At 41.4% G+C, this 24972-nt stretch overlaps 5 protein-coding genes across 12 annotated transcripts in view; all 5 read right to left on the bottom strand.

Annotated features, from left to right (window-relative positions):
- Window positions 1-24972, bottom strand: part of ank2a (ankyrin 2a, neuronal) — an 80181-nt gene that overhangs the window by 1215 nt on the left and 53994 nt on the right. For all 8 annotated transcript variants that reach the window (XM_086211408.1, XM_086211411.1, XM_086211410.1 and 5 more), the window contains 8 exons: window positions 24722-24799; window positions 24494-24625; window positions 24127-24267; window positions 23826-24036; window positions 23524-23602; window positions 1003-1086; window positions 682-846; window positions 353-526 (listed from right to left, as the gene is read on the bottom strand). In XM_086211408.1, the coding sequence (XP_086067534.1) occupies window positions 353-526; window positions 682-846; window positions 1003-1086; window positions 23524-23602; window positions 23826-24036; window positions 24127-24267; window positions 24494-24625; window positions 24722-24799 (1064 nt within the window). The remainder of the gene's footprint in view (window positions 1-352; window positions 527-681; window positions 847-1002; window positions 1087-23523; window positions 23603-23825; window positions 24037-24126; window positions 24268-24493; window positions 24626-24721; window positions 24800-24972) is intronic.
- Window positions 1093-4622, bottom strand: LOC147257472 (uncharacterized). The gene is made up of 2 exons (XM_086211434.1): window positions 4485-4622; window positions 1093-3587 (listed from the first exon to the last, which is right to left on the bottom strand). The coding sequence occupies exons 1-2, from the start codon at window positions 4488-4490 to the stop codon at window positions 1998-2000; spliced, it is 1596 nt and encodes a 531-aa protein (XP_086067560.1). The 5' UTR covers window positions 4491-4622; the 3' UTR covers window positions 1093-1997.
- On the bottom strand, window positions 5758-11864 carry LOC147257471 (uncharacterized). The gene has a single exon (XM_086211415.1). It carries the CDS (start codon window positions 11248-11250, stop codon window positions 5758-5760), a length of 5493 nt encoding a protein of 1830 aa, XP_086067541.1. The 5' UTR covers window positions 11251-11864.
- On the bottom strand, window positions 11876-15800 carry LOC147257470 (uncharacterized). Its single transcript, XM_086210001.1, has 3 exons — window positions 13075-15800; window positions 12022-12864; window positions 11876-11899 (listed from the first exon to the last, which is right to left on the bottom strand). Exons 1-3 carry the CDS (start codon window positions 15772-15774, stop codon window positions 11876-11878), a joined length of 3567 nt encoding a protein of 1188 aa, XP_086066127.1. The 5' UTR covers window positions 15775-15800.
- LOC147257469 (uncharacterized) lies at window positions 16562-23501 on the bottom strand. The gene is made up of 2 exons (XM_086210000.1): window positions 17121-23501; window positions 16562-16614 (listed from the first exon to the last, which is right to left on the bottom strand). Exons 1-2 carry the CDS (start codon window positions 23488-23490, stop codon window positions 16562-16564), a joined length of 6423 nt encoding a protein of 2140 aa, XP_086066126.1. The 5' UTR covers window positions 23491-23501.

Genomic DNA, 24972 nt, shown 5'->3' with positions numbered 1-24972 from the left:
AACATCCTCTGTTTGGGACGCATGAATGCACGCACACACGTACACGCGCACACATGCAATCAAACCCGTACTCTCCAGCACCCACACACCTCCTGACCACAGTTCCATCTTCTTTGACAATATTCCTTTCTACCACATGAGGGAGCTCTATCCTGGAGCATCCACTTAAATAACCTAGAGCCTGGTAGCATACAAGGAGGAGAAAGAATTACTTCATGAAATCAAAAACAGGATCCTAAATCCGTTGCACTCCAAACACCTTGGTTACAATGTTGACACCTTAATGGTGTTATCCTCATTTTTAGGAGTGCAAACCTCTACTCAAATAAAAGCTGAGGGAATTTAGGCAAACCTGTTTGAAGTCTTCTTGGGCTGAGGGGAGGTCAGACGCCAAAGATGGATCACCCTGGTGAGTGACTGTCCTCTCACCTTCCACCACTGTTGTCCTCTCAGCCACACTGACCTTACAACCCACAGGGGAATCGTGTTGGGATGCAGAGGAAGATCCATGTTCAGTAAATGTTACCTAAGTTGGAAAAAAGTTGTTCATTTTCTTTATCCTTCATGAACTAATGTGATGTGAGAGTCTCTTATTTTTTGATAAAAATGAAGATTATAAACACACACACACACACACACACACACACACACACACACACACACACACACACACACACACACCTCTGTATGGTCTCCCTCGCTCTTTACTACAGTTCGCTTCACCACCTTGGAGTATCCGTCTCTTTCTGTGATACTGACAGCCCCCTCGGGAGCTCCCTCTAATGACACCTCTTCACCCTTCGCACTGTCTGCCGAAACACACCTACGAATAATTTTACGTGTAACCTGTAGAGGGTGAGAAATGGAGACATTCAGAAGAACTAAAAATTAAAAATCAAAAGGAGATGGTCCAACAATACACCTCACACAGAGCCCTTCATACTGCACTTTACTGGCTGTTGTGACTGGTTAAATATGCAGTAATGTAAAATTGTTCTCTACCTTTTTGACGACGATGTGTCCATTTTCATCTTTGTACTTTTCTTCCGTCACGGACTGAGAGGGAAGGTCCGGTATTTCATCAGCCTGTAAAGGAAAAAGGACACATAATGTGGAATTTTAATAATTTTCCATTAAAAAAATGATAAATATCATTTTATGGAGTAACATCACACACAGGAATTCCATTTCAGGTGAGAGACAGGATGGGGACTTTCGGATACAGGAAATAAATTTGCATTCCCGGGGTAAAACATGTTGTTTTAGCAAATAAACCAAAAAAGAATTGATCACAGCAGCAAAAAACAAAACAAAACCTGCATGAGATCCAGCCATCGATGCAGTCAAGTGTCAGTTTGTTAATCTTTCATCCCAAATATATTCTATATGTATTCTCTGATGTGTTAACTTCACGATGAACACCCACAGTAGCCATGTTACAGTCACAGCCTCCATGCTTTTTTTAGCCACATCAGTCGTGCTACATCAGATACCTGAATGACAACCCTCCTTCGCACTATCCTGGTGGTCAAAAACTCATCATCGGAACTTTCTGACATTGATCCGAGCTCTGTGTTGATCTCCTGACCAAGTGACACAAATCCATGAAAAACAATATACTGTATGAACGCTGCAGCAAAGCAAGCAATAAGCAGAGTGATATGGTGCACTTTCCACAGACTTTTAGTGTTGACTTTTCTTGTGTTATGCTATGCTGGAAAGTACAACATGACAGTCTGTAGCTTTGAAAACCATGCGTAAAATCTCACTGTGATTAAAACTGAAACGTGTAGCCATTGTTTAAACTGTGCCTGATACTGCTGGTTACAAGGGAGAGACATGCTGAGTTAGGACTGCTTAACTCAAACTAAAATAAGGGTTAGGAGGAGTTTCAGATCCAATCCATGTGGTAGAAGATTAGCGGTCATTCCGACTTGAAGCAAATACAATATTTGTTTAAGCTCAGCCTTGGGAGGAACTTGCAGATTTGCCAAAACTCATCTTACCCTGGTCAGAGATTTATTAAAATGGTCATATGTTCCCATTTCAGAGACAGGAAGCTCACATAATGGGAATTCTTCATCGGATGTTTCAGAATAATATAATACATCCTCTCCCTCTTCTTGTATGTTTTGAAGTGGCTCAGGGACAAAACAAGCATCCTCATAATCTTCACTTCCCGAGGACAACAGCACTCTTGTGTTCTCCTGCTGTCCAGGGGGACTGAAACGATCCTGACGATGACTCGAGCCAGATCTCATCTCTCTTTCATCAGGCTCAGGCTCTGACATATCAGATGCAGCCTGTCTGCAGTCAAAGTAAGGCTCCAGTTCAGAGGACTGCCAGGTTGGACTGTCTGTACCTCTGTGCACAGTTTCTGCATACTCTGGAGGAATGTGGGTATTGATGCTAGCAGGAGAAAAAGTCTCTGCATACCCAGGTGGGAGACCATAGTCTTCATCAGAGGTCGATGAAGTCACCTCTGTGATGGGTTCAACTAAAGCACCCTCAGAGTCTCCAGGAGATTCTTCTGAATGTTGTACATCGACCCTCAGCCTGCCTTCATCTGAGTATACCTCAACATTCCCGGAGGAGGGGGTTGGCAACAGTTCCTCAAAGCAAAAATGTCTTGCAGGTGTAACTGTGTCAGCAGACAAATCAGACTGTGACTGAGGAGAAAACTCCTCAGTCGTAATGGCTTCAAAACATGATGCTTCTTCTCCCACTCTCACTGAGTCGTTGGAGGAGTAGATAGTGGAAGTGTGTTCTTGACTCTGAAGAATTTCTCTCGTATAGTTTTCCTCAAACAGATCAGTTTCTGTGGACACTTTGGGGGATGACTCTGTAGCATCATATCTGGTGGAGTGATCAGAGGCAACATCTGAGCTCTGTGACTGTTCCAGAACTTCAAAAAATCTTTTGTGAGATTCTGGACTTGAAATAGGATCAAGACTTTGTTTTCCACTGCCAAAGCCTGATGGAGCAGTAACCAACTCTACCTCAGGGTTGGCTTGCGTGGATGTCTGAAAATATTCAGGTACTGTGATGGCTATGTTTGTCTGATCTGATGACAGGATATCGCTCCTCTCGCATCCATCCTCAGGCGGGAGGTCTTCAAACTCGTAAACCTGATCAGCTTCAGGATTTTCACTGGTGGATTCTGTCAGAGGGGGATGAAGCGACTCTGAGCTCAATTTAAACTTCATCTCCTCCAGATCTGACAGCAGATGGTCAAGCTGAAGGGACCCAGATCCCGGCGGTGTTGGTGTGGAGTTTGACAACATGCTTACTTGATCATCCACACTGTCTTGTCTGGTTAGAAAAGGTGAGCGTGAGGGCATCGAGCTGATATAAGCAAAGCCTTCTTCCTGTGGTGAACTACTCTCAGTGGTCAATGTGATTGGACAGTGTGTTGTACTGTGGTCAAAGCTACCTAAAACAGGTAAGTGAAACTGTTCAGAGGGAAGCGTGTTTGAATCACGTTGCAAGGACGGTGTCTCAGTTAGAAGGAGCTGATTCGGCTCTAAATCATCATTTTTATGTGTTGGGGATTCTGAAAAGTTGGTCTCGGAAGATGCTGTTGATACCTGCAAGAAATGATACAATGGGATGGAAAGCATAAATAAATATGATTTGTTATTTCTTCAGGGGGTGAAAGGAAGAGTCAAACTGAAGCATGCATTTGTCAAAGCCAGGTTATGGGGTTTTTTGTTTTTTTTAAAAAAAGAGAGAACAGATGCAGAAATTCACTTCTTACCCACTTGAGTTTCGGTGACAGATTGCATTTTATATAACATTTTAGCTAAAAATATACAATCTAAAATATTCTTCAGCGTAGCACATGTAGGGATATTTTACTTAAGAATGTTGCTTGCCACACAATGCACATTTTCAGTAAGACAAGCAGGGCACAAGTGAACTTGAGTGAAACTTCTATGTAAAATGAAGGTGGACATGCAATGTTTTACTCAGTTAGATGGTTACTGCCATGTTATAACTTGAGGGCAGAAATCACTGCACTTCCCATGAAATGCGAAACCCACTCCTTACATCTCCACTGTACGTATGATCTCTTTGAACATGTTACTGTATGGAAACAGTTTAAGTCCGAACTAGCAGCTGTACAGACAGTGCAGGATTCTAATTTTGGCATGTACATGAGTTAATCAAAGTATTTTTTTTTAAATACACATAATCTACTCAAGGGATAATCAAAGCACTGGAATCTTTGAGATTTGAAGCAGTCAAAGCTTGCAGGCGTATAAAATGCTCCACACGAGGGTCACTCTGGTTTCCATTAGTTGAGATTCACTGACAATCATTCCAACTGTTCTAATGCAAACAAGCCGAAGCATGGCGCAGGAACCGTTGGGTCTATGTATTGAAAGCTTGAGCCAAGAGTTCTATATTCACACATTATGTATTGCCATATTTATGAAAGCCACACCGCATTCTCCGCTGAGTTAGAGCTTCTGCTGTCTTACCGGCATAGAGGAACTTTGACCTCGTCCTCTCTTGACATTCTTTTTACGTTCTTGCAAAAGCAATCTTGGGTGTGTGTCATCATGAACTGAGATTTAGGGTCTGTCCATTTCTGGTCATGTACAAGTGGTCTTCATTTCATTGTTAGATCCCTTGTTTATTCATGGAGAGCCTCCTTCAGCCAGACAGCATGACAGAATCCATTCTTTTTCTTGACTGCAAATGGCATGTGACTCAACTGTGTGAAACTGTCAAATCCTGCACTGGTTTGAAACCTGGTATCATGTTCTCAAAATGACAAACATTGTCTCTCCTCAAATTTCAGGACATTCATCAACTGCATATTAAGAGAGCACAAGATTAAGTAGATGTAACAGTCAAGAATTTGAGGGGACGATAATCTCATCATTAAGAACCGACTTCATGGTTTTGAAGGACTCATGAAATTCACCGTTAGATAAAATGAATTTGTGGATTATAGTCTGATCTCCTTACTGGTTGGTGGAAAAGCAGGTTATAAATCTCGATAGCCTAACTTTAATATTTCAAGAGTTGGAAAAATGTTTGAAACGGAAATATTTCAATTGGACATCTTGTAAAGTAGGAAATAAATATGTCTCACTAAAAGACACATATGTCATCTTAAAGCAGGATAATAACCCTGTTATTGCACAGCCTGAAACAATAATCCTGAGCCCCGTTGTATTCCAAGTTCATATTTCGCTGCTGTTAATGGGTAGAGCCTATATTTAACTAGATAATGCATCATTTGCATACATCGAAAAAGTTCAGAAAAAATATAATACAATAAAACAATAAAAACTGACTTAAGCAGAGATGAATGGTACTAGGTGGTTAACTTGTAAAGGGGACCCTCTCAAATGAAATGTGACAACTCAAGTCTTTTTTTGAATTGATAATCAGTTACAAAACTATTTCTCAAAGTGATAACATTTTAAAAGAATGTGATTTGGACAAGTAAAAAAAAAGAAGCAAAAAACAAACTTAACACAAGTGTTGGCATTCTCCTTTCTAAGCTGGAACATATGCATGTGGCAGTAAGTGATTATGCGAAAACCTTTCTTTCATTCGTCATGCACCCAAATGCATTATGGACACTGATGGCACGAGTTGCAGTGGGGCAGCTGAGCTTGTGTGACTAATGTACAAAAGTGGAATTTTTTGGAAAGGAGAAAAATCTAAAATCGGGGGAAAAGTAATCAAGCAATTAAGTATTATTTTAGAATGAAGCTAATGATTCTTTTCCACATACGATTATCTTACAACATCCAAAAACATAGGAGGTTCTGCACCAGACAATGAGTGAGATGAAGAGGCAGAATTGGGTGAGTCTGGTCTCTTGTAATCAAAAGGATCTTTCGTAAAAAATTCAGAATAGTCATCATCTGATAATGTTGAAAGAGGTGATGCGGACCTACTGCCAGAGTACTGTAAATAATAATTACAATGCTGACTTTGGCCAAATATCACACTGGAAAACGGAGGATACTGTTCATCTGATGTCACAGATTCAGGAGACGGTGGTCTAAAACCTAACAACTCATCCTGATAAAGCAACATGTTCAGATCAAAAGATACAAATTTTGGAAACAATGCCCTGCTGCTGAGTAATTTGTCAAACTCAATATCAGAAAAAAATGAGACTGCTCTGGTGTCATCGAACAGAGTGTTGAGACATAAATCACTACCTTCCCAGTCTGAATGAGCTGATTCTGGTGTAATTGACCTTTGTCTTGAATATTCTACAGTCTCATCAATCAGAGATGGTCTAAATGGAGGAACAGGTGAATCAGGAGACAGGGACCTATATTCACCTTGGGATGCAGCTGATTCTGGTGACTGCAGTCTATTTAAGGAAAAGCGATCATCTCCAGAAGAACAAGAGCATTCATGAAACAACTTTGAGGAAAGTGAAGTATGTCCAGATTCAAAATGTGGACTGACTCCCATTAAATTTTCTGCTTGTTTGGCTTGTGTTCCACGTACAGCTTCTGCATATGTAAGAGGTCTTAAACCAGACACAAGCTTGTTTTCAGGTAAACTCATGCATCCTGTAACAGAATGTGACAAATCTGGCCTGACATTTGATGTCACAGATTTTGCATAAGATGGTGCTCTGTACATATAGCTGTCCTGAAAAGGACAGTACAAATCAGAAGAACGTACACTTTTCAAAGAATCCTTTTGATTTGATGTTTTAGTTATTTGATTTGGGAACACTAAAACTTTTGATGGTCTATCCACGAAGGAGAACACAAACGGAGGGTGGAATGGTAGAAGTGAGAACTTGGAAGCAATATCAGGAGATGGTTGGCTAACTAAATTGGTGAGTGGTTTGTTTTCAATAAATGGTTGATAACTATACTTCTCTTGCTCGACAATGTAAGAAGATGGTTTTGTAAAATCAGGGACAATCCTTGTTATAAATGATTCTGTGTCTTCATTTTCAGAAATTTCATTATCTGCAAAAACATGATGATAGTCAAGTCCACTTGTGCTTCGTTCTTCTTCATCTTTTTTATCATAAAAATCTGTTGGATACTCAACATCTGACGCTGTTGAAAGCGGTGACTCTGCTCTACCCTCAGAGTACTGCAAGTAATAGTTACAGTGCTGGGTCTCCATCTGGCCCAAAGGGAAATCATGATATGTGGCAAGCTCTTCAACTGAAAACATAGACTCTGGAGAAGATGGTCTAAAATCTACCAGCCAGTCCTGAAGAAGAAAAAGATCGATATCAGAAGACACAGATTCTGGGGAAGATGCCCTGCTACTCAATAACTTATCAGACTCATGGTCAGACAAAACTGATTGAGGAGACTCTGGTCTGGTGTCATCAAACAGGGTGTTGAGAAACAAATCACTACCTTCCCAGTCTGAAGGAGCTGATTCTGGTGTAATTGACCTTTGTCTTGAATATTCTACAGTCTCATCAACCAGAGATGGTCTAAATGGAGGAACAGGTGAATCAGGAGACAGGGACCTATATTCACCTTGGGATGCAGCTGATTCTGGTGACTGTGGTCTTATTCCTGAGATTAAATCGTCATCGAAAGACTGAGTAAAATCATCAAATGACACTGAAGGTAGTAACATGTGTCCAGACTCAAAATCTTTTATTCCCGAAGAGTGGCTAGATGATTTTTGTTTTAATTTTGAAAACCAATAATCCATCAATGGTTCATGACTGTCTTTCTCTTGCCTTGTGTCTTCATAAGATTGTGATGTATCTTCAGTTTTGATGGATTTATCATCTGTAAATGTAGGCCTTTCGTCAGAGGACACAGTACTTGTGCACAGTCCTCCTTCTTTTTTAGGTCTCACATGGCATGAGATTGATTTCAGCAAGTCTGGGTTGTTTTCATCATAATAGTCTTCCAGAGGGGATGAAGGAAAAGTTGTGTAATATTGTATATCGCATTTTACGTGCTTGAACTCTGAAAGTGAGAACTTTGAAGGGAGAATATCAGTTGATATGGCAGGCTCTGAGGGTAGTGGAAGATCTAGAAAACACGTCACTATGTTTTGGGGTAAAGTTCTCTGACCCACGTCAGGACTGCAGACTGTAGTGTTGAGGTCTGATGTCAGTTTGGGGAAGAGTGGTTGAACTTTTAAAGGTTGCGACTCTGCAATGTCAGGTGACAAAGATGGAAGTAAAGTAGGCGTGGACTCAAAACACTTGAATTCTAATGAATCTTCTGCTAGTTTTGCTTGTGTAATTCCACGTACAACATCTGCATATGTCAGGAGTCTTACACCGGAAACAAACTGATTTTCAGTTACACTGTTCTTACTTTCTTCAACCGAATCTGGGGAATCTGGCCTTTTTTCATCAAAAAGATCCTTGAGGTAAATATTAGAATCCTCAGCATCTGACGCTGTTGAAAGCGGTGACTCTGCTCTACTCTCAGAGTACTGCAAGTAATAGTTACAGTGCTGGGTCTCCATCTGGCCCAAACAGAAATCAGGATATGTGGCAATCTCTTCAACTGAAAACATAGACTCTGGAGAAGATGGTCTAAAATCTACCAGCCAATCCTGAAGAAGAAAAAGATCGATATCAGAAGACACAGATTCTGGGGAAGATGCCCTGCTACTCAATAAGTTATCAGACTCATGGTCAGACAAAACTGATTGAGGAGACTCTGGTCTGGTGTCATCAAACAGAGTGTTGAGAAACAAATCACTACCTTCCCAGTCTGAATGAGCTGATTCTGGTGTTATTGACCTTTGTCTTGAATATTCTACAGTCTCATCAACCAGAGATGGTCTAAATGGAGGAACAGGTGAATCAGGAGACAGGGACCTATATTCACCTTGGGATGCAGCTGATTCTGGTGACTGTGGTCTTATTCCTGAGATTAAATCGTCATAGAAAGACTGATTCAAATCATTGAATGACACAGAAGGAAATAACGTGGGTCCAGTCTCAAGATTCTTTACTTCCAAGGGATCATTTGCTTGCTTAGCTCCACGTACAACATCTGCATATGTCAGGAGTCTTACACCAGACACACACTGATTGTCAGTTACACTGCTCTTACTTTCTTCAACCAAATCTGGAGAATCTGGCCTTTTGACGTCAAGAAGATCCCTTAGGAAAATACTGGAATACTCAACATCTGACGCTGTTGAAATTGGTGACTCTGCTCTACTCTCAGAGAACTGCAAGTAATAGTTACAGTGCTGGGTCTCCATCTGGCCCAAAGGGAAATCATGATATGTGGCAAGCTCTTCAACTGAAAACATAGACTCTGGAGAAGATGGTCTAAAATCTACCAGCCAATCCTGAAGAAGAAAAAGATCGATATCAGAAGACACAGATTCTGGGGAAGATGCCCTGTTACTCAATAACTTATCAGACTCATGGTCGGAAAACACTGATTGAGGAGACTCTGGTCTGGTGTCATCAAAGCGAGTGTTGAGACACAAATCCCTCCCTTCCCAGTCTGAATGAGCTGATTCTGGTGTAATTGACCTTTGTCTTGAATATTCTACAGTCTCATCAACCAGAGATGGTCTAAATGGAGGAACAGGTGAATCAGGAGACAGGGACCTATATTCACCTTGGGATGCAGCTGATTCTGGTGACTGTGGTCTTACTCCTGAGATTAAATCGTCATAGAAAGACTGACTCAAATCATTGAATGACACAGAAGGAAATAACGTGGGTCCAGTCTCAAGATTCTTTACTTCCAAGGGATCATTTGCTTGCTTAGCTCCACGTACAACATCTGCATATGTCAGGAGTCTTACACCAGACACACACTGATTGTCAGTTACACTGCTCTTACTTTCTTCAACTGCATCTGGAGAATCTGGCCTTTTGTCGTCGAAAAGATCCTTGAGGTAAATATTGGAATACTCAACATCTGACGCTGTTGAAATTGGTGAGTCAGCTCTTCTCTCAGAGTACTGCAAGTAATAGTTACAGTGCTGGGTCTCCATCTGGCCCAAAGGGAAATCATGATATGTGGCAAGCTCTTCAACTGAAAACATAGACTCTGGAGAAGATGGTCTGAAATCTACCAGCAGGTCCTGAAGAAGAAAAATATCGATATCAGAAGACACAGATTCTGGGGAAGATGCCCTGCTACTCAATAACTTATCAGACTCATGGTCGGACAAAACTGATTGAGGAGACTCTGGTCTGGTGTCATCAAACAGGGTGTTGAGAAACAAATCACTACCTTCCCAGTCTGAAAGAGCTGATTCTGGTGAAATGGACCTTTGCCTTGAATATTCTACAGTCTCATCAACCAGAGATGGTCTAAATGGAGGAACAGGTGAATCAAGAGACAGGGACCTATATTCACCTTGGGATGCAGCTGATTCTGGTGACTGTGGTCTTATTCCTGAGATTAAATCGTCATCGAAAGACTGAGTAAAATCATTGAATGACACAGAAGGAAATAACGTGGGTCCAGTCTCAAGATTCTTTACTTCCAAGGGATCGTTTGCTTGCTTAGTTCCACGTACAACATCTGCATATGTCAGGAGTCTTACACCAGACACACACTGATTGTCAGTTACACTGCTCTTACTTTCTTCAACTGCATCTGGAGAATCTGGCCTTTTGTCGTCGAAAAGATCCTTGAGGTAAATATTGGAATACTCAACATCTGACGCTGTTGAAATTGGTGAGTCAGCTCTTCTCTCAGAGTACTGCAAGTAATAGTTACAGTGCTGGGTCTCCATCTGGCCCAAACAGAAATCAGGATATGTGGCAATCTCTTCAACTGAAAACATAGACTCTGGAGAAGATGGTCTAAAATCTACCAGCCAGTCCTGAAGAAGAAAAAGATCGATATCAGAAGACACAGAATCTGGGGAAGATGCCCTGCTACTCAATAACTTATCAGACTCATGGTCGGACAAAACTGATTGAGGAGACTCTGGTCTGGTGTCATCAAACAGGGTGTTGAGAAACAAATCACTACCTTCCCAGTCTGAAGGAGCTGATTCTGGTGTAATTGACCTTTGTCTTGAATATTCTACAGTCTCATCAACCAGAGATGGTCTAAATGGAGGAACAGGTGAATCAGGAGACAGGGACCTATATTCACCTTGGGATGCAGCTGATTCTGGTGACTGTGGTCTTATTCCTGAGATTAAATCGTCATCGAAAGACTGAGTAAAATCATCAAATGACACTGAAGGTAGTAACATGTGTCCAGACTCAAAATCTTTTATTCCCGAAGAGTGGCTAGATGATTTTTGTTTTAATTTTGAAAACCAATAATCCATCAATGGTTCATGACTGTCTTTCTCTTGCCTTGTGTCTTCATAAGATCGTGATGTATCTTCAGTTTTGATGGATTTATCATCTGTAAATGTAGGCCCATCGTCAGAGGACACAGTACTTGTGCACAGTCCTCCTTCTTTTTTAGGTCTCACATGGCATGAGATTGATTTCAGCAAGTCTGGGTTGTTTTCATCATAATAGTCTTCCAGAGGGGATGAAGGAAAAGTTGTGTAATATTGTATATCGCATTTTACATGCTTGAACTCTGAAAGTGAGAACTTTGAAGGGAGAATATCAGTTGATATGGCAGGCTCTGAGGGTAGTGGAAGATCTAGAAAACACGTCACTATTTTTTGGGGTAAAGTTCTCTGACCCACGTCAGGACTGCAGACTGTAGTGTTGAGGTCTGATGTCAGTTTGGGGAAGAGTGGTTGAACTTTTAAAGGTTGCGACTCTGCAATGTCAGGTGACAAAGATGGAAGTAAAGTAGGCGTGGACTCAAAACACTTGAATTCTAATGAATCTTCTGCTAGTTTTGCTTGTGTAATTCCACGTACAACATCTGCATATGTCAGGAGTCTTACACCGGAAACAAACTGATTTTCAGTTACACTGTTCTTACTTTCTTCAACCGAATCTGGGGAATCTGGCCTTTTTTCATCAAAAAGATCCTTGAGGTAAATATTAGAATCCTCAGCATCTGACGCTGTTAAAAGCGGTGACTCTGCTCTACTCTCAGAGTACTGCAAGTAATAGTTACAGTGCTGGGTCACCATCTGGCCCAAACAGAAATCAGGATATGTGGCAATCTCTTCGAATGAAAACATAGACTCTGGAGAAGATGGTCTAAAATCTACCAGCCAATCCTGAAGAAGAAAAAGATCGATATCAGAAGACACAGATTCTGGGCAAGATGCCCTGCTACTCAATAACTTATCAGACTCATGGTCAGACAAAACTGATTGAGGAGACTCTGGTCTGGTGTCATCAAACAGAGTGTTGAGACACAAATCACTACCTTCCCAGTCTGAATGAGCTGATTCTGGTGTTATTGACCTTTGTCTTGAATATTCTACAGTCTCATCAACCAGAGATGGTCTAAATGGAGGAACAGGTGAATCAGGAGACAGGGACCTATATTCACCTTGGGATGCAGCTGATTCTGGTGACTGTGGTCTTATTCCTGAGATTAAATCGTCATCGAAAGACTGAGTAAAATCATCAAATGACACTGAAGGTAGTAACGTGGGTCCAGTCTCAAGATTCTTTACTTCCAAGGGATCGTTTGCTTGCTTAGTTCCACGTACAACATCTGCATATGTCAGGAGTCTGACACATGACACACACTGATTGTCAGTTACACTGCTCTTACTTTCTTCAACTGCATTTGGAGAATCTGGCCTTTTGTCGTCGAAAAGATCCTTGAGGTAAATATTGGAATACTCAACATCTGACGCTGTTGAAATTGGTGAGTCAGCTCTTCTCTCAGAGTACTGCAAGTAATAGTTACAGTGCTGGGTCTCCATCTGGCCCAAACAGAAATCAGGATATGTGGCAATCTCTTCAACTGAAAACATAGACTCTGGAGAAGATGGTCTAAAATCTACCAGCCAGTCCTGAAGAAGAAAAAGATCGATATCAGAAGACACAGATTCTGGGGAAGATGCCCTGCTACTCAATAACTTATCAGACTCATGGTCGGACAAAACTGATTGAGGAGACTCTGGTCTGGTTTCATCAAACAGGGTGTTGAGAAACAAATCACGACCTTCCCAGTCTGAATGAGCTGATTCTGGTGTAATTGACCTTTGTCTTGAATATTCTACAGTCTCATCAACCAGAGATGGTCTAAATGGAGGAACAGGGGAATCAGGAGACAGGGACCTATATTCACCTTGGGATGCAGCTGATTCTGGTGACTGTGGTCTTATTCCTGAGATTAAATCGTCATAGAAAGACTGACTCAAATCATTGAATGACACAGAAGGAAATAACCTCGGTCTAGTCTCAAGATTCTTTACTTCCAAGGGATCGTTTGCTTGCTTAGTTCCACGTACAACATCTGCATATGTCAGGAGTCTTACACCAGACACACACTGATTGTCAGTCACACTGCTCTTACTTTCTTCAACCGCATCTGGAGAATCTGGCCTTTTGTCGTCGAAAAGATCCCTTTGGTAAATATTGGAATACTCAACATCTGACGCTGTTGAAAGCGGTGACTCTGCTCTACCCTCAGAGTACTGCAAGTAATAGTTACAGTGCTGGGTCACCATCTGGCCCAAACAGAAATCAGGATATGTGGCAATCTCTTCGAATGAAAACATAGACTCTGGAGAAGATGGTCTAAAATCTACCAGCCAATCCTGAAGAAGAAAAAGATCGATATCAGAAGACACAGATTCTGGGCAAGATGCCCTGCTACTCAATAACTTATCAGACTCATGGTCAGACAAAACTGATTGAGGAGACTCTGGTCTGGTGTCATCAAACAGAGTGTTGAGACACAAATCACTACCTTCCCAGTCTGAATGAGCTGATTCTGGTGTTATTGACCTTTGTCTTGAATATTCTACAGTCTCATCAACCAGAGATGGTCTAAATGGAGGAACAGGTGAATCAGGAGACAGGGACCTATATTCACCTTGGGATGCAGCTGATTCTGGTGACTGTGGTCTTATTCCTGAGATTAAATCGTCATCGAAAGACTGAGTAAAATCATCAAATGACACTGAAGGTAGTAACGTGGGTCCAGTCTCAAGATTCTTTACTTCCAAGGGATCGTTTGCTTGCTTAGTTCCACGTACAACATCTGCATATGTCAGGAGTCTGACACATGACACACACTGATTGTCAGTTACACTGCTCTTACTTTCTTCAACTGCATTTGGAGAATCTGGCCTTTTGTCGTCGAAAAGATCCTTGAGGTAAATATTGGAATACTCAACATCTGACGCTGTTGAAATTGGTGAGTCAGCTCTTCTCTCAGAGTACTGCAAGTAATAGTTACAGTGCTGGGTCTCCATCTGGCCCAAACAGAAATCAGGATATGTGGCAATCTCTTCAACTGAAAACATAGACTCTGGAGAAGATGGTCTAAAATCTACCAGCCAGTCCTGAAGAAGAAAAAGATCGATATCAGAAGACACAGATTCTGGGGAAGATGCCCTGCTACTCAATAACTTATCAGACTCATGGTCGGACAAAACTGATTGAGGAGACTCTGGTCTGGTTTCATCAAACAGGGTGTTGAGAAACAAATCACGACCTTCCCAGTCTGAATGAGCTGATTCTGGTGTAATTGACCTTTGTCTTGAATATTCTACAGTCTCATCAACCAGAGATGGTCTAAATGGAGGAACAGGTGAATCAGGAGACAGGGACCTATATTCACCTTGGGATGCAGCTGATTCTGGTGACTGTGGTCTTATTCCTGAGATTAAATCGTCATAGAAAGACTGACTCAAATCATTGAATGACACAGAAGGAAATAACCTCGGTCTAGTCTCAAGATTCTTTACTTCCAAGGGATCGTTTGCTTGCTTAGTTCCACGTACAACATCTGCATATGTCAGGAGTCTTACACCAGACACACACTGATTGTCAGTCACACTGCTCTTACTTTCTTCAACCGCATCTGGAGAATCTGGCCTTTTGTCGTCGAAAAGATCCCTTTGGTAAATATTGGAATACTCAACATCTGACGCTGTTGAAAGCGGTGACTCTGCTCTACCCTCAGAGTACTGCAAGTAATAGTTACAGTGCTGGGTCTCCATCTGGCCCAAACAGAAATCAGGATATGTGGCAAGCTCTTCAACTGAAAACATAGACTCTGGAGAAGATGGTCTAAAATCTACCAGCCAGTCCTGAAGAAGAAAAAGATCGATATCAGAAGACACAGATTCTGGGGAAGATGCCCTGCTACTCAATAACTTATCAAACTCATGGTCGGACAAAACTGATTGAGGAGACTCTGGTCTGGTGTCATCAAACAGGGTGTTGAGAAACAAATCACTACCTTCCCAGTCTGAAGGAGCTGATTCTGGTGTAATTGACCTTTGTCTTGAATATTCTACAGTCTCATCAACCAGAGATGGTCTAAATGGAGGAACAGGTGAATCAGGAGACAGGGACCTATATTCACCTTGGGATGCAGCTGATTCTGGTGACTGTGGTCTTATTCCTGAGATTAAATCGTCATAGAAAGACTGACTCAAATCATTGAATGACACAGAAGGAAATAACGTGGGTCCAGTCTCAAGATTCTTTACTTCCAAGGGATCATTTGCTTGCTTAGCTCCACGTACAACATCTGCATATGTCAGGAGTCTTACACCAGACACACACTGATTGTCAGTTACACTGCTCTTACTTTCTTCAACCAAATCTGGAGAATCTGGCCTTTTGACGTCAAGAAGATCCCTTAGGTAAATACTGGAATACTCAACATCTGACGCTGTTGAAATTGGTGACTCTGCTCTACTCTCAGAGAACTGCAAGTAATAGTTACAGTGCTGGGTCTCCATCTGGCCCAAAGGGAAATCATGATATGTGGCAAGCTCTTCAACTGAAAACATAGACTCTGGAGAAGATGGTCTAAAATCTACCAGCCAATCCTGAAGAAGAAAAAGATCGATATCAGAAGACACAGATTCTGGGGAAGATGCCCTGTTACTCAATAACTTATCAGACTCATGGTCGGAAAAAACTGATTGAGGAGACTCTGGTCTGGTGTCATCAAAGCGAGTGTTGAGACACAAATCCCTCCCTTCCCAGTCTGAATGAGCTGATTCTGGTGTAATTGACCTTTGTCTTGAATATTCTACAGTCTCATCAACCAGAGATGGTCTAAATGGAGGAACAGGTGAATCAGGAGACAGGGACCTATATTCACCTTGGGATGCAGCTGATTCTGGTGACTGTGGTCTTACTCCTGAGATTAAATCGTCATAGAAAGACTGACTCAAATCATTGAATGACACAGAAGGAAACAACGTGGGTCCAGTCTCAAGATTCTTTACTTCCAAGGGATCATTTGCTTGCTTAGCTCCACGTACAACATCTGCATATGTCAGGAGTCTTACACCAGACACACACTGATTGTCAGTTACACTGCTCTTACTTTCTTCAACTGCATCTGGAGAATCTGGCCTTTTGTCGTCGAAAAGATCCTTGAGGTAAATATTGGAATACTCAACATCTGACGCTGTTGAAATTGGTGAGTCAGCTCTTCTCTCAGAGTACTGCAAGTAATAGTTACAGTGCTGGGTCTCCATCTGGCCCAAAGGGAAATCATGATATGTGGCAAGCTCTTCAACTGAAAACATAGACTCTGGAGAAGATGGTCTGAAATCTACCAGCAGGTCCTGAAGAAGAAAAATATCGATATCAGAAGACACAGATTCTGGGGAAGATGCCCTGCTACTCAATAACTTATCAGACTCATGGTCGGACAAAACTGATTGAGTAGACTCTGGTCTGGTGTCATCAAACAGGGTGTTGAGAAACAAATCACTACCTTCCCAGTCTGAAGGAGCTGATTCTGGTGAAATGGACCTTTGCCTTGAATATTCTACAGTCTCATCAACCAGAGATGGTCTAAATGGAGGAACAGGTGAATCAAGAGACAGGGACCTATATTCACCTTGGGATGCAGCTGATTCTGGTGACTGTGGTCTTATTCCTGAGATTAAATCGTCATCGAAAGACTGAGTAAAATCATTGAATGACACAGAAGGAAATAACGTGGGTCCAGTCTCAAGATTCTTTACTTCCAAGGGATCGTTTGCTTGCTTAGTTCCACGTACAACATCTGCATATGTCAGGAGTCTTACACCAGACACACACTGATTGTCAGTTACACTGCTCTTACTTTCTTCAACTGCATCTGGAGAATCTGGCCTTTTGTCGTCGAAAAGATCCTTGAGGTAAATATTGGAATACTCAACATCTGACGCTGTTGAAATTGGTGAGTCAGCTCTTCTCTCAGAGTACTGCAAGTAATAGTTACAGTGCTGGGTCTCCATCTGGCCCAAACAGAAATCAGGATATGTGGCAAGCTCTTCAACTGAAAACATAGACTCTGGAGAAGATGGTCTAAAATCTACCAGCCAGTCCTGAAGAAGAAAAAGATTGATATCAGAGGACACAGAATCTGGGGAAGATGCCCTGCTACTCAATAACTTATCAGACTCATGGTCGGACAAAACTGATTGAGGAGACTCTGGTCTGGTGTCATCAAACAGGGTGTTGAGAAACAAATCACTACCTTCCCAGTCTGAAGGAGCTGATTCTGGTGTAATTGACCTTTGTCTTGAATATTCTACAGTCTCATCAACCAGAGATGGTCTAAATGGAGGAACAGGTGAATCAGGAGACAGGGACCTATATTCACCTTGGGATGCAGCTGATTCTGGTGACTGTGGTCTTATTCCTGAGATTAAATCGTCATCGAAAGACTGACTCAAATCATTGAATGACACAGAAGGTAGTAACGTGGGTCCAGTCTCAAGATTCTTTACTTCCAAGGGATCGTTTGCTTGCTTAGTTCCACGTACAACATCTGCATATGTCAGGAGTCTTACACCAGACACACACTGATTGTCAGTTACACTGCTCTTACTTTCTTCAACTGCATCTGGAGAATCTGGCCTTTTGTCGTCGAAAAGATCCTTGAGGTAAATATTGGAATACTCAACATCTGACGCTGTTGAAATTGGTGAGTCAGCTCTTCTCTCAGAGTACTGCAAGTAATAGTTACAGTGCTGGGTCTCCATCTGGCCCAAACAGAAATCAGGATATGTGGCAAGCTCTTCAACTGAAAACATAGACTCTGGAGAAGATGGTCTAAAATCTACCAGCCAGTCCTGAAGAAGAAAAAGATCGATATCAGAAGACACAGATTCTGGGGAAGATGCCCTGCTACTCAATAACTTATCAGACTCATGGTCGGACAAAACTGATTGAGGAGACTCTGGTCTGGTGTCATCAAACAGGGTGTTGAGAAACAAATCACTCCCTTCCCAGTCTGAATGAGCTGATTCTGGTGTAATTGACCTTTGTCTTGAATATTCTACAGTCTCATCAACCAGAGATGGTCTAAATGGAGGAACAGGTGAATCAGGAGACAGGGACCTATATTCACCTTGGGATGCAGCTGATTCTGGTGACTGTGGTCTTATTCCTGAGATTAAATCGTCATCGAAAGACTGAGTAAAATCATCAAATGACACTGAAGGTAGTAACATGTGTCCAGACTCAAAATCTTTTATTCCCGAAGAGTGGCTAGATGATTTTTGTTTTAATTTTGAAAACCAATAATCCATCAATTGTTCATGACTGTCTTTCTCTTGCCTTGTGTCTTCATAAGATCGTGATGTATCTTCAGTTTTGATGGATTTATCATCTGTAAATGTAGGCCCATTGTCAGAGGACACAGTACTTGTGCACAGTCCTCCTTCTTTTTTAGGTCTCACATGGCATGAGATTGATTTCAGCAAGTCTGGGTTGTTTTCATCATAATAGTCTTCCAGAGGGGATGAAGGAAAAGTTGTGTAATATTGTATATCGCATTTTACATGCTTGAACTCTGAAAGTGAGAACTTTGAAGGGAGAATATCAGTTGATATGGCAGGCTCTGACGGTAGTGGAAGATCTAGAAAACACGTCACTATTTTTTGGGGTAAAGTTCTCTGACCCACGTCAGGATTGCAGACTGTAGTGTTGAGGTCTGATGTCAGTTTGGGGAAGAGTGGTTGAACTTTTAAAGGTTTCGACTCTGCAATGTCAGGTGACAAAGATGGAAGTAAAGTAGGCGTGGACTCAAAACACTTGATTTCTAATGAATCTTCTGCTAGTTTTGCTTGTGTAATTCCACGTAAAACATCTGCATATGTCAGGAGTCTTACACCGGAAACAAACTGATTGTCAGTTACACTGTTCTTACTTTCTTCAACCGAATCTGGGGAATCTGGCCTTTTTTCATCAAAAAGATCCTTGAGGTAAATATTAGAATCCTCAGCATCTGACGCTGTTGAAAGCGGTGGCTCTGCTCTACTCTCAGAGTACTGCAAGTAATAGTTACAGTGCTGGGTCACCATCTGGCCCAAACTGAAATCAGGATATGTGGCAATCTCTTCAACTGAAAACATAGACTCTGGAGAAGATGGTCTAAAATCTACCAGCCAATCCTGAAGAAGAAAAAGATCGATATCAGAAGACACAGATTCTGGGGAAGATGCCCTGCTACTCAATAACTTATCAGACTCATGGTCAGAAAAAACTGATTGAAGAGACTCTGGTCTGGTGTCATCAAACAGAGTGTTGAGACACAAATCACTACCTTCCCAGTCTGAATGAGCTGATTCTGGTGTTATTGACCTTTGTCTTGAATATTCTACAGTCTCATCAACCAGAGATGGTCTAAATGGAGGAACAGGGGAATCAGGAGACAGGGACCTATATTCACCTTGGGATGCAGCTGATTCTGGTGACTGTGGTCTTATTCCTGAGATTAAATCGTCATAGAAAGACTGACTCAAATCATTGAATGACACAGAAGGAAATAACGTGGGTCCAGTCTCAAGATTCTTTACTTCCAAGGGATCGTTTGCTTGCTTAGTTCCACGTACAACATCTGCATATGTCAGGAGTCTTACACCAGACACACACTGATTGTCAGTTACACTGCTCTTACTTTCTTCAACTTTATCTGGAGAATCTGGCCTTTTGTCGTCGAAAAGATCCCTTTGGTAAATATTGGAATACTCAACATCTGACGCTGTTGAAAGCGGTGACTCTGCTCTACCCTCAGAGTACTGCAAGTAATAGTTACAGTGCTGGGTCTCCATCTGGCCCAAACAGAAATCAGGATATGTGGCAAGCTCTTCAACTGAAAACATAGACTCTGGAGAAGATGGTCTAAAATCTACCAGCCAGTCCTGAAGAAGAAAAAGATAGATATCAGAAGACACAGATTCTGGGGAAGATGCCCTGCTACTCAATAACTTATCAGACTCATGGTCAGACAAAACTGATTGAGGAGACTCTGGTCTGGTGTCATCAAACAGGGTGTATAGAAACAAATCACTACCTTCCCAGTCTGAATGAGCTGATTCTGGTGTTATTGACCTTTGTCTTGAATATTCTACAGTCTCATCAACCAGAGATGGTCTAAATGGAGGAACAGGTGAATCAGGAGACAGGGACCTATATTCACCTTGGGATACAGCTGATTCTGGTGACTGTGGTCTTATTCCTGAGATTAAATCGTCATCGAAAGACTGAGTAAAATCATTGAATGACACAGAAGGAAATAACGTGGGTCCAGTCTCAAGATTCTTTACTTCCAAGGGATCGTTTGCTTGCTTAGTTCCACGTACAACATCTGCATATGTCAGGAGTCTTACACCAGACACAAACTGATTGTCAGTTACACTGCTCTTACTTTCTTCAAGCGAAGCTGGAGAATCTGGCCTTTTGTCGTCAAAAAGATCCTTGAGGTAAATACTGGGATACTCAACATCTGACGCTGTTGAAATTGGTGAGTCTGCTCTATTCTCAGAGTTCTGCAAGTAATAGTTACAGTGCTGGGTCTCCATCTGGCCCAAACAGAAATCAGGATATGTGGCAAGCTCTTCAACTGAAAACATAGACTCTGGAGAAGATGGTCTAAAATCTACCAGCCAGTCCTGAAGAAGAAAAAGATCGATATCAGAAGACACAGATTCTGGGGAAGATGCCCTGCTACTCAATAACTTATCAGACTCATGGTCAGACAAAACTGATTGAGGAGACTCTGGTCTGGTGTCATCAAACAGGGTGTTGAGAAACAAATCACTACCTTCCCAGTCTGAATGAGCTGATTCTGGTGTAATTGACCTTTGTCTTGAATATTCTACAGTCTCATCAACCAGAGATGGTCTAAATGGAGGAACAGGTGAATCAGGAGACAGGGACCTATATTCACCTTGGGATGCAGCTGATTCTGGTGACTGTGGTCTTATTCCTGAGATTAAATCGTCATTGAAAGACTGACTCAAATCATTGAATGACACAGAAGGAAATAACGTGGGTCCAGTCTCAAGATTCTTTACTTCCAAGGGATCGTTTGCTTGCTTGGTTCCACGTACAACATGTGGGTTCAATTTTGAAAACCAATAATCAATAAACGTTTGATTACTTTGTTTCCCTTGCCTCAAGTCTTCAGAGAATACTGATGTCTCTTCAGTTTTTAGTTTTTTATCAGCTTCATGGGTAAGACCATTCTCAGAGAACAGAGCGTTTGTACACAGCTGTCTCCTTTCCTTCGGCTTTCCATGCACTGTCACTGAATCCAGCAAATCTCGACTATTTTCATCGTAATATTCCTCCAGAGGGGATGAAGAAGCAGTCATGTAATAATGTGAATCACATTTCATATGCTTGGACTCTGAAAATGACGCATTTGAAGGGAGATAAACCTTTGACGTGACAGGCTCCACAGTAAGTGGGAAATCCAGAACTAAGGTTACTATATTTTTTGGAGAAGAGCTCCTCTGACCCACATCTGGACTGCAAACTGAGGTGATGAGACCTGATGTCAATTGGGGTGATAGTGGTCCCCCCCCTGAATATAACAAAAAATAATCACAATATTGGCTCCTTAGTGTGGTACGGGTTGATTCAGAGAGCATGAGTTCAAGAAATGAGAAACTACATTGAGAAGTCTGGGAATCGGGTGAGAATGGTCGGCAGTCAGTTTCTGAAACTTCATTTACATGATCTGTATCTAAGTCATGTGAAGATGGCATTGTGTTGGGAGAAAAATCTTCAAGCAGAGACATTTTACACCAAATTTGTGATTCTGTATTTGAAAATGCTCTGACTTTTCCTTTTGGTTCACCTTTAGTTTCAGGTGGATGATGTGTCAGCACTTCAGAGTTAGAGGACTGTAGACTATTTTTATTTCTACACTCAGTATACTCATAAAAAAGGGAGTGTGAAACTACAGCAGTGCCAAAATATTGACATCCATAATCATTTATTTGTGTTTGATTTGGACATGTTGTTGAACTACAGGAATCAGACAGAGGAGAGAATTCATGGCTCTCAGCCAACACATTATAAAAGTCTGTTGGTAAGGCCTTTCTTTTGGTCAGAGGAGAGTCAGGTGACATTGCCCGATAATCACTGATTGACATGACAGATTCAGGAGATGAAAGTCTAGGTATGGGGTCATTCAATCTCCATGATTCTGAAGATAAGATACTGCCCTCAGAAACAGGTGAAAATAAGTCACGCTGCTTCTCAGATTCCAAAGAATCAGGTCTCAAAATTTCATAATCTATAAAAGCAGAAGATGATGATACTTCATCTTGTTCCAATGACTTTGGTACAGATATAGGAATAAAAAGGCTAGAAGGTGTCTTTACCTTGTTTTTAATGAACTCACTGTCTGGACTAACTGAACTGTAAAAATAATAGCTATCAGTTGAGTCACACGCCATGTGGGTAGGGGCACTGGTTAACAAACTGTGGGTTAAAATTTTGTTTGGTTCCTTCATTTGAATGGCTTTACTATATTCCACCATGCTGTACTTTGCTGTTGTAATAATGGGTTCAAGTGATTGATCATCATCAATAAAAGGCATGTTTTCCAGATTCTGGTTACTGTATACTTGAGATTTTGCGATTTCTTCTTTGCTTGACTTGAAGGATTCAAAGCCCATATCCACACCTGGAACCTTTGGGATCCTTTTATGGCCATATAGTTCTTGGAAGAATTGGGCTGTGATCCCATCAATACACTTTTGCATGACCTTGCTTTTCTGATCGGGATCTGTTTTATCTTCAGTCATTGCCATAGTTTCTTGATGATCCTCTGGTGACCAAGCTTCTACACTTGGGTCAGAGTTTCCTCTGAAAATGGCCCTGGCTGTCTTTTTACTGCCAAGCTGTGGTATATAGTTGAACTCATCAGAAAGCTGATTGAAGTCAGTCTCAGCTTGTTCTGACTCAGACAGGCTCAAACTAAAGTCTCTGATTGACATAGATGATGGCAATTTCAGCATTTCAGTAGAATGCCCTTGTTGATCTTCATCTCCAAAGAACTTTAAAGGTAGTTTTTTTCTTAATTCATCTTTATCTAGGCACTGAGCACCACTCTGGAAAGACCTGAAGGAGTTCACTTCAACACTGCAGGAACCTTGTTGGTCTTTCATCTTGTATTGGGCATCATGAACTTTAGTTGCTTGGCTCCCCATTGCTGCATCTTTTGAAGAGGGAAGCGTACTTACTTGATCATCTAAGTTGTCATAACTTGTACGTTCTTGTATAATGGCGTCCTCTGAGGTCCACAGGTTCGTGTTCAATTCACTGTAATATGAGAAACAGCCATGGTCAAATAATTGTGTCATAAATTTAATATATCAGTGCTGAAGTCTAAAAGAGGAACAGACTTAGAGCAAGGCAAGATATAGCATTTAACATTTTCTTTGTAAGCCAATACACTAATATGACAAAGTTCTACTTCACAGTTTTTTCATGTCTCAACACTTCAGCAACAAAGTAACAGTTGTATTATAAATGGTTAATTTACTGTGGGATCTCAAGCTCTTCCAGCAGGTCCCCATGCATACTCTCAGAGTGGGTCTGTCCAACAGGCTCAGCCCAGGAGGGAATATCCAGGAGAGAAGCCACTGAGAGGTCCTCCTCAGAAACTGCTGGGGGTGGCCTGCGATCTGACTCCACCCTTCTCACAAATCTGGGGCTGTCTGCATCCTCTTGCACTGACGATAGGGCCATTGACACTGGAAAACACAAGAACGTGATGAAGAATGCAAGTACAAAAATGAGGTGTATTGTTAGAGCCTTCAAATGGTGTTTAGCGATGTTACTACCTTCGCTGTGATCCAGTGTCTTTTCGATCTCTGCATACGTTCTAGATGTTTGTTCTTGAACAGACTTGTTCATCTGGGTTTCAATAAGATGGACGATATCCATGCGGTTGATCTTTGTCAGTCTCTTAATGAGACAATCCTCTGTGGAAGAGATTATTGATAATTGATGGACATAAGAAAAGCCTTTAAGTGACACGTAACATAAAAGCCACTAATATTAGCTTGTATTGACTACATCAACAGCTGTCTTCTAAACAACATTTTTTCAAAGACACTACTGGTGTGTTACAGGATCAGAAGTACTATATAGGAAAAATACTTGTAAAAGTCAACTGGAATCTATTAGACAACACCAAACACCATATACCTGTGGCATGTTTGCCTTCCCTCTCAACCCAGCGCTGCAGCAGGGCATGGCTTTGCTCTTGAAGCGAATTGGGATTTTCTGATCTAACTAATTGAATATCCTCCTCACTGAATTCCAGTTCCCTTGCCAGCTCTGAGAAGATGGTGAAAAATGAGCAGTTATTACCTTTTTCTAATTGCACTCATTACATCGAAATAACCAACTTATTACATTAAATTGACAACTTACCAGTCCAACTAAAGCCAAGTAGATCTGCAATAATAGTTAATGTCTCTTCTTTCCTGTCAGCATCATCTTGCCAGTCCACTATAAATACCACCAGAGCCAAAGATTAAATCTAAATATCATGGTTGAAGTGCTAGTTAAAAAAACTGCATTTGTAACATATCTTGAAATATTATTTTAAAATTGCCATTAACAGTCATATGAAACAAGGTTGTTTGTGTATATTCACTGAGGGCTCTTTAAGTGAGGAGTAA

The sequence above is a fragment of the Aulostomus chinensis genome, chromosome 8 (assembly GCF_037954235.1).
Source record: "Aulostomus chinensis isolate RoL2024-O1b breed Wild chromosome 8, RoL_Achi_v1.0, whole genome shotgun sequence".
Lineage (NCBI taxonomy): Eukaryota > Metazoa > Chordata > Actinopteri > Syngnathiformes > Aulostomidae > Aulostomus > Aulostomus chinensis.
The sequence above is the reverse complement of the archived record's forward strand: the minus strand, read 5'-3'. Positions and strand labels throughout refer to the sequence as shown.

Bases quoted from the DNA above. Each gene is read 5' to 3' on its own strand.
- LOC147257471 (XM_086211415.1), bottom strand. From the start codon at position 11,250: ATGGATTATTGGTTTTCAAAATTAAAACAAAAATCATCTAGCCACTCT.
- LOC147257469 (XM_086210000.1), bottom strand. From the start codon at position 23,490: ATGGGGAGCCAAGCAACTAAAGTTCATGATGCCCAATACAAGATGAAA. The intron at 16,615-17,120 runs GTAAGAGCAGTG...TTTCTTCTTCAG, and splicing joins TCCAGATGCAGTTGAAGAAA to GACCTGCTGGTAGATTTCAG.
- LOC147257470 (XM_086210001.1), bottom strand. From the start codon at position 15,774: ATGGAGACCCAGCACTGTAACTATTACTTGCAGTTCTCTGAGAGTAGA. The intron at 12,865-13,074 runs GTAGAATATTCA...TTTCTTCTTCAG, and splicing joins CATCTCTGGTTGATGAGACT to GACTGGCTGGTAGATTTTAG. The intron at 11,900-12,021 runs GTGACCCAGCAC...TGATGAAAAAAG, and splicing joins ATTTCTGTTTGGGCCAGATG to GCCAGATTCCCCAGATTCGG.